The sequence below is a fragment of the Aureobasidium melanogenum genome (assembly GCF_000721775.1).
Source record: "Aureobasidium melanogenum CBS 110374 unplaced genomic scaffold scaffold_25, whole genome shotgun sequence".
Taxonomy (NCBI): domain Eukaryota; kingdom Fungi; phylum Ascomycota; class Dothideomycetes; order Dothideales; family Saccotheciaceae; genus Aureobasidium; species Aureobasidium melanogenum.
This window is the reverse complement of record NW_024470077.1, coordinates 131,054-147,773: the sequence shown is the minus strand read 5'-3', so window position 1 is coordinate 147,773 and position 16,720 is coordinate 131,054. Positions and strand designations below refer to the sequence as shown.

General features: G+C 50.2%; 8 protein-coding genes across 8 annotated transcripts; 1 reads left to right on the top strand and 7 right to left on the bottom strand.

The window, feature by feature from the left end:
- Positions 1-433: 433 nt before the first annotated feature.
- M437DRAFT_57186 (ribosomal protein L18e) lies at positions 434-1,289 on the bottom strand (the record flags this gene model as incomplete). The annotated part of the gene is made up of 3 exons (XM_041023179.1): positions 434-494; positions 578-980; positions 1,181-1,289. The coding sequence occupies 3 exons, from the start codon at positions 1,287-1,289 to the stop codon at positions 434-436; spliced, it is 573 nt and encodes a 190-aa protein (XP_040876400.1).
- Positions 1,290-1,986: 697 nt separating this feature from the next.
- M437DRAFT_87645 (mitochondrial carrier) lies at positions 1,987-3,108 on the bottom strand (the record flags this gene model as incomplete). Its single annotated transcript, XM_041028677.1, has 4 exons — positions 1,987-2,212; positions 2,266-2,402; positions 2,453-2,731; positions 2,791-3,108. The coding sequence occupies 4 exons, from the start codon at positions 3,106-3,108 to the stop codon at positions 1,987-1,989; spliced, it is 960 nt and encodes a 319-aa protein (XP_040876399.1).
- A 1,184-nt stretch (positions 3,109-4,292) lies between these two features.
- Positions 4,293-5,273, bottom strand: M437DRAFT_69064 (uncharacterized protein; the record flags this gene model as incomplete). The annotated part of the gene is made up of 1 exon (XM_041025213.1): positions 4,293-5,273. The coding sequence occupies one exon, from the start codon at positions 5,271-5,273 to the stop codon at positions 4,293-4,295; it is 981 nt and encodes a 326-aa protein (XP_040876398.1).
- Positions 5,274-5,887: 614 nt separating this feature from the next.
- Positions 5,888-9,278, bottom strand: M437DRAFT_57139 (NAD-dependent glutamate dehydrogenase; the record flags this gene model as incomplete). The annotated part of the gene is made up of 5 exons (XM_041023173.1): positions 5,888-5,921; positions 5,978-6,078; positions 6,133-8,833; positions 8,887-9,009; positions 9,064-9,278. 5 exons carry the CDS (start codon positions 9,276-9,278, stop codon positions 5,888-5,890), a joined length of 3,174 nt encoding a protein of 1,057 aa, XP_040876397.1.
- A 984-nt stretch (positions 9,279-10,262) lies between these two features.
- Positions 10,263-11,581, bottom strand: M437DRAFT_78190 (cell wall glucanase; the record flags this gene model as incomplete). Its single annotated transcript, XM_041026950.1, has 3 exons — positions 10,263-10,339; positions 10,398-11,452; positions 11,547-11,581. 3 exons carry the CDS (start codon positions 11,579-11,581, stop codon positions 10,263-10,265), a joined length of 1,167 nt encoding a protein of 388 aa, XP_040876396.1.
- Positions 11,582-12,040: 459 nt separating this feature from the next.
- On the bottom strand, positions 12,041-13,641 carry M437DRAFT_87641 (26S proteasome non-ATPase regulatory subunit 3; the record flags this gene model as incomplete). The annotated part of the gene is made up of 3 exons (XM_041028676.1): positions 12,041-13,168; positions 13,224-13,510; positions 13,563-13,641. 3 exons carry the CDS (start codon positions 13,639-13,641, stop codon positions 12,041-12,043), a joined length of 1,494 nt encoding a protein of 497 aa, XP_040876395.1.
- Positions 13,642-13,904: 263 nt separating this feature from the next.
- On the top strand, positions 13,905-14,690 carry M437DRAFT_87640 (DASH complex, subunit Spc34; the record flags this gene model as incomplete). The annotated part of the gene is made up of 2 exons (XM_041028675.1): positions 13,905-14,323; positions 14,378-14,690. 2 exons carry the CDS (start codon positions 13,905-13,907, stop codon positions 14,688-14,690), a joined length of 732 nt encoding a protein of 243 aa, XP_040876394.1.
- Positions 14,691-15,306: 616 nt separating this feature from the next.
- Positions 15,307-16,244, bottom strand: M437DRAFT_78187 (uncharacterized protein; the record flags this gene model as incomplete). The annotated part of the gene is made up of 2 exons (XM_041026949.1): positions 15,307-15,564; positions 15,621-16,244. The coding sequence occupies 2 exons, from the start codon at positions 16,242-16,244 to the stop codon at positions 15,307-15,309; spliced, it is 882 nt and encodes a 293-aa protein (XP_040876393.1).
- Between the last annotated feature and the right edge of the window lie 476 nt (positions 16,245-16,720).

The window sequence follows — 16,720 nt, the reverse complement described above, 5'->3', positions numbered from 1 at the left end:
TGCGGTTTGTGTTTGCGAGCAGTCGGAAGACGAGTCAGAGTGATCAATTCAACATGCATGCAAGATATCACAAGAGACAAAACACCTAGATGATAGAGTCTGGAAGAGTGAATGAAGTAATTGAAAGTTTTTGGTGGACAAATTGGCAGGAGTAAAAGTGCCTCTCGATCGATAATGACATTGGACGGACAGACTCTCGAAGCATGGGGACAGCGGTATTGCAGTCACGTCATGAAATATTGCCATTTGATCGTTGTTGTTCCTTTTTGCGAAAACGGCGCTTTTTTTGTAACACCAACCAATTTGTCCCGGAAGATGCTTAAATTCGCTAGCAAAGAGAATCTCATCATGTCTCGCCTCATGATTGATATCACCCAGAGACAGCCATTTTGAACCCCATGAATAACACCCCGATCCCAACAGTGTAAATTGCTTACACCTTGAAACCCTTCGAGCGTCTGCGACCACGGGCACGCTCGAACTTGCGACCCTTGCTCTCGACGTAAGGCTTCTGCAGAGATTGTTAGTATATGTGTACATCCGGGACGTGTGCTGCTGCTGTAGCTGTTTGCGAAACAGGAAGATGATTTGACGTGCCTTGTGAGAGTGGGGACCGAAGCCGAAGTGCTTGACGGCCTCACGGGCGTTCTTGGGGCCACGGAGGAGGAGGGTGTTGGCACCGGTAGGGGCGCGCATGGCCAACTGATCGATGGTCAAGGCCTCACCACCAGCGGCGACAATGCGGGCGCGGGCAGTGTTGGTGTAGCGGAGGGCGGCAATCGAGAGCTTGGGGAGCTCAAGGAGACGGTTGTCGTCAGTGACGGTGCCGACCAAGACGATGGTCTTGCCCTCGTGAGCCTTGCTGGAGTGCTTGTTGGCAGCAGTGGCAACGATCTTGGAGAGCGACATAGGAGGGCGGTTGATCTTGCTCATCATCAAGCGACGGAGGACAGTGGCGTTGAACTTGCTGTCGGTACGGCCTTTGCGCAAAAAATGTCAGCCCTGCGCTCTTGTAGGTTTTCTCGCAGCCAAAGAATCGTTGCGGTCGCGCGTATTCAAACAGCACCGCAGCAGCAGCCAAGTTTCGTTCTCTTTCTCATTCAATGCATGCGGAATCGGCTGCTGGCGGTGCAGGATGGGCGTTTGCTTCGATGGCTGTCTTCTGGAAGGGGCTCCTTACGGCTCAAGAATCTGTAGAGCTTGACCAGCAGAGCGGTGTAGGGGTTGTCCGACTTGGGAGCCTTGCGGTGGCCCGAACGGACGTGGTGGTGGTCAAGATCGATACCCATGTTTTCTGCTAGTCGACCGGGAGGATGGTTGTCGAAAAAGTCGTCTCGTCGTCTCGTCCAAGGAAAGAGCGCAGAAGTCGACGCAGCAAATTTGGCAAGTGCGTGGTGCAACGGGCCCGAGCGTTTGTTGGCGAATTGACCGGAGTTTACCCGCCAAGCCAGATCTCAGTTTCTGCCACTTGCCAACATCAATCTTTTGCACAGAAAGTGAACGATTCATGACTATTAATCACTGTATACATTCTGAACAGGTATTTGATTACGGCAAGAGTAGTTTTGATGTCATTGACTTGCTCTACCCACTGGTAGTGACGTTCTCAGTATGCCTTGTCACGGCCTTGTCAAGCTGTTGCACATTTTATCTCCACAAAATGCACACTCTATGCGACGCGACACACCAAGTACACCTCAAGGCTTTGCGCCAATACAATGCTCTGCCTTCCATATCTAGGTCAACTACATCACATCTCTTGCCTCCCGTGCGCCTAAAACTCCGTGCGATGCCTGGTGGTTCAGGAAAACTGTGTATCCCAAGACGCCGTGGTTTTTTTCTGTCAATGAACAAAAGAAAGATATTGCAAACATGTTTCATCATGCATTTTTGTAATGTGACCCTCCGCTCAAACTGAGTCGTCCAAGCAAAATATAGACGGGCAAGAAGGGGATTGGACAGAGAAGAAAAGAAGTCGTGTCGGTCTTATACTTCTGGTTTTAGACCAACGAAGAAGTCACGCGTGAGCTCGAAACTCAGCCAACTGCTAGCCATACTGGGAGCGACCTTGAGGAGGTTAGGCGCAATGCCCTTGTAAAGGCCCTTGAGACCTTCGTGCTTGACAATCACTCTAACGGCATCGAAGATCGATTTGTACTGGTAGCCCATGCCTGACATGGTGTTGATCTGGAATCTTCGGCGAAGCAAGTCGCTGCAAGTATCAATCAGCGCCTGCTTGTTCGCTCGAGTCAACACAAGACTTACAAGGGATATGTGCATGTTTGTGCAACAGCTCCTGAGATAGCACCTGCACCTAACTTTCCTAGAGCGCTGGGATTGTCTGCGCCTTCTGGGGTAAACGAGTTGCGAACAGTTTCGTAGACCATGAAGTTCAGTCCAACCTTTCAAAAGTCAGCTCTGCAGGCGTATATCAATCGCGGGAAGTTCTTACGTATGGCGCAACACCAGCAACTGTTGGGATTATACCGCGGTACAGCGCGAAGAAACCACCTTCTGTTTTATACATCTTGACCAACGTCGGCCACATTCCTGGTAGCTTCTTTCCAGCTTCTGCTTTTTCTAGGCCTGCGAACGAGGCTGACTGAATCGAGAGTCGTGTTCGGACAATGTCGAGGGGGTAGGTGAATACTACTGAGGTAATACCGGCGATCGCACCGCATGAAAGACGCTGAATAGCACCGAGGGGAGCACCAGGGGTATCTTCAAAGAACTAGAAGAGATCAGCATAGGATCATGACCACAGACAAGAGCCAAAGGCGCATCGCATACCCGCTTGTAGAAATTGTAACTTCCAAATTGCACAGCCGAGTAAGGCACAATGCGAATGCAGTTTGTACCATTGCCTGCCATGAACCCACGGAATCCTTCTTCGCGCCACATCTTGCCCAGAGCCTTGCCTATTGACATTTTGTATTCTTCACGTCCGACACTCTGGATCTGGAAGAGAATCTTGAGACGCTCAAGTGGTGACACGACGGTTCGCGATACAGCACCTGCCACACCTCCAGCAATGAAAGATGCGACTACTGGTTGTGAGAACCATTCTCTTGTACCGTCCCACGGTTTTGACGGTGTGATGCCAGACATTGGGGATGTTGAGAAGACTTCTTTGGGGATATGAGACGTATCCTCGTCGGTCCAGAGGCAACGAGATCAAGATATACTAGGTTGAAGCTGCGTCCAGAAGTGAGAGAATTGCACTACTGCGCTCTCGCGTGTGCTAAGTTTGTCGCTCGCGTTCGTAGTAGAATGCCGATCTTGGTGAGTCGACGCCGAGTCGCAATGCTAAGGACACGCCGAGAAGAGGTCGAGGAGAAGGTTTTAGGATACGCAAATATTTGGGTGATAGCGAGCGTGAGGACAAGGCATTGGTCCACGAGAACAAGCTGTGGTTGTGATGACCAGAGACCCGGTTGATTTCAGGTTCAGATGCTGCGCTGTTTAGTCGACTCTTAATGCCGACCGACGTAACGTGGGTCGCGCTAATTTTGCCCAGTACACTTCTTTCTCGTCCCTCGGCCTTCTCTCCTTCTTATCAACGGTAGCACCTCGAGAGACGAGTGCTACTGGTCCATCTCTTTAATAAGGCCTCATAGCTTGAAGCCGATACACTTTCCAGGGGCTGACGAGATCATGAGGAGTCACGCTGTACAGAAGCCACAAATCACGAGCACTAATGACCGACTGCCGAATATGCTCGTTTCCCAGTCAGCGACACACAAACAGACCTGACCTGCTCTTGGTGTAACATCTGATCCGCATCTTGTGGGCCTCTGCTTGTTTGCCTGCCCTTCTCAAACAACCTCTTCCACTCATACAGAATCACTTGCACACGACATCTTGCATCTAAATCCTTGCCTCGAACCTTGAACTTGATCTGTGGAGATCCTGTGGGGAACCTCGTCGGCTTTCTCGGGTGCGTACGGGTTGCTGACCATGGAACTGTTCCGAAGTGCGGGCAACTCATCCCTCTCCGAGGCCTCAATATTTGCTTCTTTGAGCATTCACAACACGGATTGGGGTGTTTGATTGATAGTGCACAGGCTCTTTGCAAGTATGCAGAATTGAAAATTGCTCCTGACATCTATGCGCCACAGGTAAGATGAGATTATTGACAGGAGTTACAAGACATGACACACGCAAAGCATTATATTTCGATATGCAAAGCATTATATCTCAACACGCAAAGCATTATTTTCAATGTTGGCAAGAGAAGCACATGAACTTAGACATTACGAAAACCAAGTAACAAAAGAGATCCACTGACACAACTACTCCGGGTTAACCGCACTCCTCATAGCCTCGACAGCATTAGCAGCAAGCTCCCAAGTCCTACTCATAACACTCTGCTGTTCATTATCAGCCTGATGACCACTATCATGACTCCGAATCTTCTTCTGTTTCTCAGGACTTTTGGACCTACTCCTCGTCAATGCATCCTGGGCTTTCTTGACTGGACTCGCATTAACAATGCTGTTCTGCACTTTCTTGACTGGAGAACTGACAGCACTGGCGTTTCCCTGCTTCTTTTTTTGCTCTTTTTTGTAGTCGGCCTTGTACTTTGCAATGATTTTGGCTCGCTCCTTGTCGATTTCTTTCCAGTATAGGTAATCAGTGATGGTGAGGATGTGAGGGATCTCGCCTTTCTCCCGCCTGGCATGCATATCTTTGATCATGGCGTCGGCCTGTTTGCTGGTATAGTCACCCTCGATATTGCCAATCTTGCGCTCGTGGGCCTTGTCCCAGGCTTGTGCGTCAAACCCCTTGTAAGTCTTGAGGAAGTTGTCGAAGCCCATTTTTTCCCACTCGCCCTTGGAAACACCTTCTTCGTAGTCTTTCTTCAGCTCCTTGATCACTGATGGAGTGTATCGAGACCCAATGTTTTCGTGTTTGTATTTCTCTGACGCCTCGGCTTCCTTTTTCTTTCTCGCGTCAATCCTCTTCTGGCCTTCAACGGGACCATGTGGGTTTTCGTAAGGTGGGATAACCCATTTCTCGTACTTTGCAGTGGATGCCTTCTGGGCACCTTTTTTGGCGATTGCTCCTGCCTTCTTAGGCGCAGACTTCTTAGTGGCAGCCTTCTTTGGAGCAGTCTTCTTGGTGACTTTGGTCGCTGCTGCTTTCTTGCTAGCAGTCGTCTTCTTCTTGGGCTTTGGAGCAGGAGCCGAAGATGTGGCAACAGTGGTTGGTTTGGGGGTCCGTTTTGGCCGAGACGAGGCTGCTGTGCGTTCTACTTTTTTCTTAGGCGCCATGGTAGCGAGTGGTGCCTTTCTTGCGTTAGTATGTGACTGACTTCAATATAGAACAAGCAGCGACGGGCAATTGGAGAAGCGACACATGAGTTAGACCTCGCCCAGTCCGTCCTCCCCGTGTACTAAAGTATATAATGCATATCTATAAAACGACACAATTGTTTTGGGGAGCAGAGGCATGTCCACGGAGAGTCGACATCTTGTTGCCTCTCAGCGGATACCCCTCCGACTTCGAAAACATTGTGCCTTTTCATAGTCTACAATTTGCTCTCAGCTGTCCCGGAGTACGGTGTTTAGTACACGAGGAGGCTAGCTGTCTGACAACTCAACAGCTTTGAAGAATCAGAAGGTCAACTTACAAAGAATATCCACAGTAGAATAACAACCCAATAACTTGATGAAATACTTTTTGAAATTGTAGCAAGTAAATATAGCAGTAGAAAGCTACGATGAACTGGAGGTATGAAGTACCAGCAAATAAAGCAAATGACCTCCCAAACACCTGACCGTCACGGCATGATTATTTGTTTATAACTTTTGAGTCTGTCTGCCGGAAGAATGCAGAAGACCGGCCTGCTGTTGAGGCCTCAGAGACACGACACATTCCTCAAAGCTCATGAGCGCAATTTGGCCATACGCTCGTTCATGCTAAATTGATAATTAGCCGCTTGTTCATCTTGGTACATTCCAATCGGCAGACTTACAAAGAGAAGAAGGCGAATTGACTGGCCGAAATGCCGCGCTCATAAATGAAGCGGGATGATAAGTATGAGCCGAAGATGGCGCGCAGGTAGTTTTCAGGAACCTACCGGATTGATTAGCACGATGATTATAGTATGTTTATGTGCAAATGACTTACTCTCTCGATAATGAGATCAAGACCAATCTTCTCCAGCAATAAGCCGGGGAGGGCATCCTTGAGTACTGATCTGCGAAGCTCAACATTGTCCCAGAGCTCAGTGTTCTGAAGTTCCTCGTCGAGGTTAGTGATGGCGGTACTCAGACGGTCACTGAGGACACTCTTGGGAATGCCAGTGGCCTCGCTCTCTCTCCAGATGGCCTCAAACTCTAGTCTAGCGTTGTTGCAGATTGTTTGTTGAACTTGCTTGACGTATGCCTTGTAGAACTCTGGAGTAGTGCCATCTTCGTGTACACACATGTTCTCAATGAAGCCAGCATTGTCGAACGACAATGAAGCCAGAACCTCAAGAGAAGACGATGTGACACCACCCTTGTTAGCAGATGCATCCTTGAAGAGGATACAGCCAGCCTTTTCAAGACGAAGCTTGGCGTCTTGAGTGATGAAGAGGTTGGCACCTTCAACGATGTAAGGAATAATCGACTTGCCATCAACAATGAGCTTGTTGACCGAGTTCAGGTTGATAGACTCAGGGCGACCACCGCAGGGTACGAAGACGTCGTAAGCCTCCTGGCGCAGATGGAAGGTGTTACGGAATGCCATGCCGTTGTTCACGACTTCACCCGAAGGAAGAGTGATATTGTTCTCCTCAACCAGGACTCTGTAACCTTGGGGTGAGAGCTTCGAGACATCGTATTGATTAATCATGGCACGCTTCTTGGCCAAGCGGAGCAATTCTTCTCTGTCGAGACCTTCGGAGTCAAAGAGGACACCCGCACCATCGACAATGGCGGTGTACTTCTCTTGTCCAAGAAGGATTTCGTTGCTTCCCAGATCGCCGTCGGGACCACCGGTTTGAAGCTTTCTCATGCTCTTTTGGTCAAGGTTAAGCTTGCGGTAGATACCCAAGACATACTCGCGAACAGACAGAGTTGTCATGCCGTAGCTGTCATGAGGAATGCCACCAAGCTTAGGGCTCTTGCCGGTGAAGAATGACTTCCACCAAGGGGCACCACGGGCTCTGGCGTGCTCAGTAGCCCAGTCGACCAGTTCAGCAGTGTTCTCATCGGGGCCCATGAACAGAATTTCTTGCTGTCCGTGAAGGTCGACAATGGGATCCTTGATACCAGGACTAGTGGGTGGAAGGAGCAAATCGAGAATACTGTCGATGTACTTCTCGAAAGCCACACTGGCCTTCTCTTGGTGCTCAACATCAAGCAAAATGACACCCTTGGAACCACCCTCAGGGATATCCTTGTTCTTTCTTTGCTGAGTGTTTGCCAGGTTGTAGTTCTCATCAAAGAGCGAGCGGGCATTGATGTCGTATGCCTCAGGACTTCTAGACTTGACGATACGGATGCCACCACGAGCGATGTCGCGGAAACGGAGATGGAAGCCACGGAACTCAGAGCTGATGACCAAGAACATACCGTAAAGAGGCTGGGGGTACTCCTCGACAGGCAAGAAAGAGGGGTTCAAGCGGAACGAAAGAGCAGTCTTGGTGGGTGTATAGTAGTTGGTCTTCAGAACAGCTTTGTTGAAGACACGGAAGGCTGTCATGACCATCTCTTGATGCTCGTTCTGGCAGGTGGTCGAAATCAGGTTCTTGAGTTCGGTATCGCTCAGAACCTTGTCGACCTTCAAACGAAGGTAACTCAGAGTCGGTAAGAAATCATCCTGGTCACGAGTCTGAACATAATGGGCATTGGCAAAGTTGAGGTACAGAGCCTTGACCAGGTCAGGGAATTGTTGAATGATTTCCAGAATGAAGTCTGAGGTGAAGGTCTCGGTACGCAGACGACGCTTGAGCTTTGAAAGCAGTTCAGCATGGACACTGTTGTTCGCGTCCAGGATTGCGCTGAGGGTGTTGTACTCAGAACCAAGACGGTTCAGGAAGTGGCTGACAAAGACCCACACACAGTGCGCGTAGATGGTCTCCTGCAAGCTGAGATTGCCAGTCGCGAAGTGGTTCTGGAACTTGGTGCGAGGTACACAGTACAGCAGAGAGACTTCCTTCATGATCTGGTGAATGGAGGCCTCAATGGGAGGGTGCATGTTGGACTCAGGTCCAGGCACAGGACGAAGGTACAACGACATTATCGTGTATCCGTTGGAGAACTGCTCAACGTACTTGCGAGATGAGGTCAGGCCGTAGTAGTGATAAAGATCACTAAGGGCGCTGAAGAGACCCAAGGCTGAGCCCTGCTTGTATGCAATAACCAATCTCTTTTCTCTTGAGCCCTTAATCTCAAAGAGCTCAATGACGGGGCCAGTTCTAGCGACCGCCGACTCAAGAATGTGTTGGTAGATGTCGCGAGTGTTCTTGGTAGCTTTCTGGAGGAATCTCTTGTCGGAAATCAGATCGAGGTTGGTCTCCTCGGGGCTGGCGCTGGGCTGCTCGAAAGAGCACTGGTAGACGAAGTAGCATCTCAGCTGCTGATCGAGATCACCAGGCAATTTGCTAGACGATCTGAATGTCTCGACACGGTAGCTGTTGGCACCCTTCGAGTTGTTGAGGTACTTCTCATCGATACGTTGCTCGTAGCGAGGTCCACCAACAGAGGTGATACCGGGCTTGCTGGTATCGATGAAGACAGCGTGGTCGGTAGCTTCCTTGTCGAGGCGAATCTCGAGCTGCTTGTCATCTCTGGCAAATGCAGCAACCTTGGCTGCGTATAGCGAGTGGATGTGGCTGACAATGCTGCAAAAAGTTAGTGGTTGCCAAGTAAACATGCAGTGTAAGAAATCGCCTACGCATCAGAAGTCTCGGTTGAGAAGTACATGTCATCGATGCCCAGTTCGTTGTAGAACCATTGGGTCTCACTTTCGACGAACTCTGGAGGAAGGAAGCCCTTGGCTTCAATCTTGTCCATGACTCTGCATACGAATTAAATGCACGTCCTTGTGAGATAGCTTGCATAATGTGCTTACTCCTCCATTTGTTGAGTCTTGCCCTCGAACTTGGGAGCTTCGTAGCCAGAGCCCTGCTCGCTCAAGACGCGGGAATGACTTGAAGCGCCAGGAACACTCAAATGTGTAGGTTGGGGTGAGGGTTGTCTGTCAGCGGGCCTGATGACATGATCGAGAGCTTTGTTGTGTGGGACACCATTGCCGTTGGCAAGGCCATTGGTAGTTGGGCTCGACATGGTGTTATGATGGAACACCTTGATGAAGAAAGGTGGATGTCGGAATGAGAAGCTCGGCGGGCGTAAGACGCCAGTTTATAATAGACCGGAGACAAGCTAGGCCGAAGTAGCTGCGAATAACAAGCAGCTGCGGAGGAAGGTACGGTTCAGGAGATTTTCAGAAGGAGCAGGAACAAGAACCTTTTGAATAGATCGAGGTTTCTCAAAATGACGCACGACAAAGACGCGGCCTTAACAATAACAACAAGGAGAAGCTGTTTTGAAACAAGCGGTAAATGGCTCAGGCCCTCTGACCTGGCAGCAGCTCTATATATATACCAACGTCTCTCAGTCACATGGCATCATTGTCAATTGCAACTCGACCACTTTTTCTCGCATACTCGCGGCATACCCACTTGGTACCTGATCACCTCGGGGGCTCGGAGGCGCTAGCGTAAACAGACGATCTGGGGAAATTTTAGCGCTACCGAAATGTTCGGCCCGCGCAAGCAAAACTGCTGCGCCTTTTTCTAGAGCTTCACGCCCTAGACGCCCTACTACGCGGTTATAGACGGACTATAGGACCGGGCATAATTGGCCCGCAAGCCCATTTTCCTGGCTTCAATCAAGGCTGTATAGAGTGAATGGTGTTTGCAGTCATACATAACCCTCTTACCACCATATCCCTCATCCTCCGATCGGAACAACTGTCTTGTTTTCGTCTCTTCAAAGAGCTCATTTTTACATACTCTGTTACGTATTTTTAGTCATAGTTTGATGCTAGCCAAGCCTACGCCATAAAACGAAGTGGTTTTATTCCCCAGGACTGCTCACATGGCTCCTCCCCCTCGATCCTCATTTGCGGGGCAAACGGCTTTCGTGGAGCGACTGAGGGTCTGTCCGTTGGCATTCCTCTGAATGAGACTTTCCATTACGAATATTATCAATAGGAATTGGGGAAATCGCGACTTGTTCCGTAAGAAAGCGGGGTTTTCAGCAGAATCTTCACATCAAGAAGCCCATGGCAAAGCCCAAAGAGAGGCTGCAGCTGAGGAGTAGAACCATCCGGAGAGGTATCGAAACTGTAGAGCTGGTCAGTATCTAAGCTCAAGGGGTCGTGTTCTAGGTCCTGTGACTCACCTGTGGTGGCTTTGCTTGGAGGAACAACTTTACCATCACCGTTTACTGTCCATCCGCTGGGTAGTCCGGGGTACGTGGTGGCTACCGTGCTGGTCATGCCGGACGCCGTGGCTCTCCAGTTGCCGATACCTGGGGTCGAGACCGAAGACCAGGTGCGGTGAGTCCCTTCAAATGGAACGGCACCGCTTACAACCGAAGTAATAGCAGGTGCCGAAGTATCAACATTTGTCGAGCCTCCATTGATCGATCCTCCAGCTGCTTTGATACTTGTCCAACTTCCAGTCTGGTCTGAGTATGTGTAAGACTTGCCAGTCGAATAGTCGGTGACTGACATGGATTGAACGACCATCGTGTACGGCCCTGCTGCATAGTCGGTACTTCCTCCTGCCCACGCGACTGTACCGGGAGCATTCGACGGATCACCACCACTCCATATACCAAGCTTGATCATCATAGGCGTCTGAGGGTATTGATCACCAGCATCGGTAGCTTTCAATGCACGCTGCGTCTTTCCGTCCACCTGCCAGACCAGTTCTGTCGATGTCCAGTCGATTGTATAAGTATGAAAGGCTTCTGTAGGATTCTCCATGTGAAAAGCTGCGCCACGTCCCGATGTCGAAGCATCACCTTTCCGGAAGTAGATGGATTGTACTTGATCTTGCTGGTTTCCAATCCACTCCCAATCAATCTCATCCAGGTCATCTGATTGTAGTACGCAGCTACTGACTATTCCTTGTCCAGGAGCAGCTTTCATGGTCACTTCGACCTTGCCAAACATGATGTACCAATTTGATGTCAGCATGGGTGCATCGCCTGACTGAGCGACCGTAAATGATACACCATTCGAGTCATATGTTGGTGAGCCGGATGCTGTAAATTGGTTTGATTCGCCAGAGGTAAAGTCGATGTTGATTGACTTTGAAAGCGCTGGGTCAGCAGGGCAGCCATTCTGTTGTGTTGGATTGCAGCTACTCGTTGTTTGAGCGCGGGCAGTATGTGTGAAGGCGGAAGATGCAATCGTGACAAGGGCTATTAGTCGTGTTGACGCTTGTAGGCTGAGTATGTGTGACGGGTTCAGCATTTTCAACGGTCACGGTGGATGGATAAAAATGCTAGGAAGGTAAAAACAACACGAAGACCACGACGAACAAAAGTGTATGTGAAAATGGTAGGCAAAAAGTCATGGTGAGAAAGCAAAATGATTAATAGCGTGATACTACCTCCAGCCATCTGTTTTCCCGAATGGCAAATATAGTGAAGTCTACGTCAGTCAGGAGAAAGCAGGGCGGCAACTGCACCAAAGCAAAGACAACAATACGGTGTGCAACAGGTTGTCGAGGTGGCTGGGAGGTGATAGGCACAAGGAAAGCTGGTGGTTGGATGTCTGACTGCTTGGTCCAAGCTCATCACTGGAACAACGAGCGAGGGAGATACTTGGAATACAGTAGCTCTTCACTTGGACACACAAATGGACGGCTACATGTTTCTAAACGGGAAAGGTTGTCATTATTTTGCTGAAAAAGATGTTCTATGCACCAACCGGCGGACGCCATGCTGCTCATGAAACACTCCACTTCTGTTCTCCGCCCAGGCACATCTTGATCTTACATAGTCGAGTCGCGTATCTATATGCATTTTGATGCTCACATGCCCTCAAACTCGCCAGCATCATCTTCGTCCATGTCGCCATCCTGAATCTCCTTGGCAAGCTCGCGTTCTCTTTCGCGAGCTTCCTGAGCATTCTTCAGCTCTTGTCTGTGCTTGTTCATAGGATATCTCATGGCCATCACACATTCGTCGTGAATGCTCAGACAAGCCTTGATACGCTCGTGGAAAGCTTCGGCGGGTTCTCTTGTCGCGTAAATGTCTCCTGCCTGCTTGGACTCCATGAAACCGTGCTCGTGATCAAGGGTTGCCTCAATGACACCATCGCGAATGGCCTTTGCGACGATGTACTCGGCAGATTCCTCGCTCTCAACACCGAGACGCAGACAGATGTCGCGTAACGAAATGCGAGAGTATGACAGAGAAAGCATGCGCACACCGGTCTTGATGACATTTTGACGCAAGCGGAGAATCAGGGTGTAGGTGCCGTCACGGCGGAACTGAGTTACGTTCTCCTCGACAACGCGAACGAAACCTTGCAGGTCACCAACACGCACGGCCTGGACCAGACGGAAGTAGGGATAGAGAGCACGCTCGAGGGAGGGCTGTCTGAAGATGGCTCTATCGGGAATGTCACCCATCAAGAGCTCGACAACTATCAAGAGCTTCATCGCCGACTGGTAGAAGCCAGCAGCAACGTTGTTGGTCGGGGATTTGCGAGTGGCACTTGTCAAGTGCTCATGAGCTGCAGTGTATGATAGTTGAATTGCGCGAATGCGGCCAAGGTAGTAGAGGTAACGGCAGACTTGGTTGTTAGGGGCGTTCGGCGGGAATGAGGTCTGGTTGACCAAGAGATCGGCCTGGTTGATGTCGGCGGTGGAGATGTAGTTGCGGAGGAGAAGAACAATGACAGCAGATTGGGTATCGTTGTCCTTGCGCAAGACTGCGCTACGGAGAGCGGCCAGAAGCTTTGATCTCGTGGCAATGACGGGCGATTGCTTAGATGGCGGCTTAGGGTCGAGCTGCTCGTGGAAGAGGTGGTAATAGAAGTAGGACTTTGCGGCGAGCGAGTCCAATGTGCGGCGGTTGTACTCTCGTACTCTGTCGACCAAAGCAGATGAGAACTCGGCACCGTGTGAGTATTTTTGCGCATCGTAAAGGTAGACCTGGTAGAAGATGTTAGAGGCTTGATTACCGAAAGTGTGGTAGGGAAGTTTATACCTGGATCAGGACAGCCAGGTAGATGAATGATTCGGGAAGGACATCTCCGTCCTTGGATGCATTGCCATTGGCATGAGCAGAGGAAGTCTTTTGGAGAGCAGACTCCAGGAAGCGCTTGTCGGGCGAGTCTTGGTGTGAGGCGTACAGCGAAGCAACGGCGGTCGAGAGGGCGTCAAGGAGCTGAGGGCTCTTGCGCATGCTCGATATTGAGCGAAGTACACGGAGGGTGAAGCGTCCATCGAAGCGAGCAACTGCTTGGTCGAGAAGGGCAAAGTTGGCGATTATGGCTGATATTGGATATTAGCAGAAGGCACAATCATATGTGATGGAGCAAAGTACATTGTGAGAGCTGCTCGGCGGTAGGAGCGCTGTCGACAGGAGCTGAGGCGACCTCGACGCCTTCCATCTTGTCGGCCATGTTGATCTTTGGACACAGAGACGAGAGAGTGTGAGAGGATAGAGGTAGCGCGTGGTTTTGTGTGGATGAAGTGAGTTGATGGAGTTGCCTCTTCGCGGAGTTGAGAGCTGATGGTGCTGTTCGAAGGCCGATGGCGATGACGGAAAGAGCCAAGCAAGTCGGAGCTCACTTTGGCTGCCATCATCACATGCGAGCCCGCCATTTGTTTACCAGCATTATTTTTGTTTAATTCTTCACCACACTTTCCACCAACATCTACAACCATGACATCGTCTCTACTGTCGTCGCATCTGGATCAAATATCCATCTGTGCTTCATCCATCTCCGACCTTCCATTCTCGCGACCAAAACCGTTCACCAATGCCCTTCTTACCCACCACGACATCACCGCTCTGATCAGAGATACCGAACAACACGAACGCGCCCTCTTCTCTATTGCTCCTCCCCCGGTTCCTTCCAAGTCCCAGATCCAGCAGATATCTTCGACCTTCACAACTTCTGCCTCTCGATCAATTTCTACGACAAACACTCAAAGACCACCTCGTCGCCATACTGCTGTCGCTGCAGTCCTCGGTGGAGACTTGTATCGCAAGACTAGGACTGGTCATAGTGGAAAACAATCCAAGGGTGACATTGATGTCGAGCTTCTACTGCGAGGTGCAGAGAAGCTTTGTAGAGTCTAGTACGTTTACTTGCCAGAGGGGTGTGTTACTTTGTCCTGATATGGTTGTGACAGTCCTATCCCAGGTGCCTTCGACAGGATTGGCGAGTTAAGAAACCGATATGCACAACTAAGTGCCAACATTGCGCATTACGAAGAACGAGTCGCAATGCAATCTGCCCAGCTGGACAATCTGCATCAGAACCACGATGATTATGATCAAGACGACTATGACTACCAAGATGATCACTTCGAACCTACAGTCTATATGAGCAAAGATGACCTCGTGAATGAAGAAGAAGAAATTCGTGCTCTCGAAGACAAGAAGAGGGCACTTCAGTCAAGAGTCAGCAGTATGGAAAGAGACATTGAAGGCCTGGCAAGATAATGACCCTCAAATGTAATTTGGCAAGCACATGAACTACGGATTTCGAGGCTGGCCCTGCTAGAATCACCAAGATGAAGATGATCTGCAGGTTCTCATCTATCGGTTCAAGCTAGAGACGACTATCTTCGACAAACCCGTCAACATTCGGACAGCGCAGAGCATCCCTGATTCACGTTGAGGTCTACAGGTAGAACAAGGTGCGCACAGTCTTGGGTCGAAAGACTTCTGGTCTGCGAAGGGGCTTAGTGAACAACAGTTCTGAGCCTGGCTTCATGTCAACACCACCACTTTGTCAGGTGGGAGATGCTACGTCCCCGTGTGCTAAAGACAGTCACAGTCCGATTATCGAAATGCACAATTGTAATTCGAATATACAAGCTTAGCCATTGAGATAGCCTCCAATGAGGTCCTCTTTGTGGAGACAACATCTTTCAGGAAAGATATTGTGCATTTCTATAGCTACTCTGTGACTTTCCAAGCACACGGGGAGGATGAATGTAAAATATGACATAGGTCAAGGCTATCAAGCTGAATGCATTCGAGTCGCAACAATGCTGTCGTAAAGCTGGGTCATAAAAGTGTCGGGATTGATTGAGATGGATATCCAATCAATGCTTTACCAACGATCATTGTCGTCCCCGTAGCGCTCGTCATCTCTGCCTTGGTCGTAGGCGTTATCCATGTTGTCGCCAAATCTGTCGACATCGTCTCCCCAGCGCTCGACCCTGCCAACACCTTCTCCAACGAAGCCAGCAACGTCGTCGGGGATATCTTCAACATCCTGTTTGGCGTTGTCCCAGCGATTCTCCATACCGTACTTGGCGCGGTCGTAATCGTTCTCAATGTCCTGGGGGATGTCTTCGACTTCTCCGACCTGTGCAGAGAACAATCAGCAGGTGATCAACTAACGAGATGATGAGAAAGACTTACCTTGCGGCCTGTCCAGCGGGCTGCATCCTCAGGGATGTCGTCAACGCGGTTCTCGAAGCGGTCGAACTTCGCCTCGGCTCTGTACTTGTCTTCCTCCCAATCTTCCTTGACTTCGTGACCTTCGTGCATGAGCAATGCACCACCAGCAAGTCCAGCTGCGGCACCCAAAGCTCCGTATGCCATGTTGTGATTCTTTTTCTGCTGAGGCTGCTGTTGCTGGTAGCCACCGTACTGGCGTTGAGGAGGACCTTGATTGTAGCTGCTTCCATAGCCACCGCCATATCCACCAGTGCGACCAGGGTGCTCAAAAGTGCGTTCACCGTTCTGCTCGTTGATGAAGAGCCAGCGGTTCTCACGGTCATCCCAGACGGCGCGCCATGGAGGTGGGACCTGAGGTGTGCCTTGGCCAGCGCCGTAGCCTTGTTGACCACCGTAGCCTTGCTGTGGGCCGCCATAGCCCTGTTGCGGGCCACCGTATCCTTGCTGGGGACCGCCGTAGTTGCCTTGAGGTTGGTTGTAGTTGTTTCCTCCGTAGCCACCTTGGTTGTAGCCACCCTGCTGGCCGCCGCTACCACTCTGGCCCTGGTGGGTGAACTCGTTGATCAAATTGCCAAGTAAGCCCATGATGGTTGGTTGTGAAATGTAAATTGTGATGTGTGGATTGTGTGCGCGATGGTTGTGTGGAATGGAAGGAGAGTGTTTAGGATGAGTGAGAAGAGTAGTGAAGAAGACAAGTGGTGTACAGGGCTGATTAAAGAGCTCTTCCTAGCTGAGGTTTGACCGCATCGTTCTAGAATCCACCTCACGTCACCAATCACAACATCGAATACGAAGGTCGTACATTTCAAGCGCACGGATTGGTTTGTCAACATGGCGCGGTCATCTTTCTTGTTTTTGTGGCTGAATCTATCTGTCTACAGCGATGCTCAGCCTGCCGACCGGACCATCATAAAGCAAGCCTCATTATTTGCTGCTGCGGCCACAATGGTTTTCCATCGGTCTAGATCTCCAGGGTCAAGCTATCCTGGCCAAGCTCCCCTCAGTTGCTTGGGTAGCTTGTTACGAAGCAAGCTTTTGTTACTAACACTAGTCGAGATGTG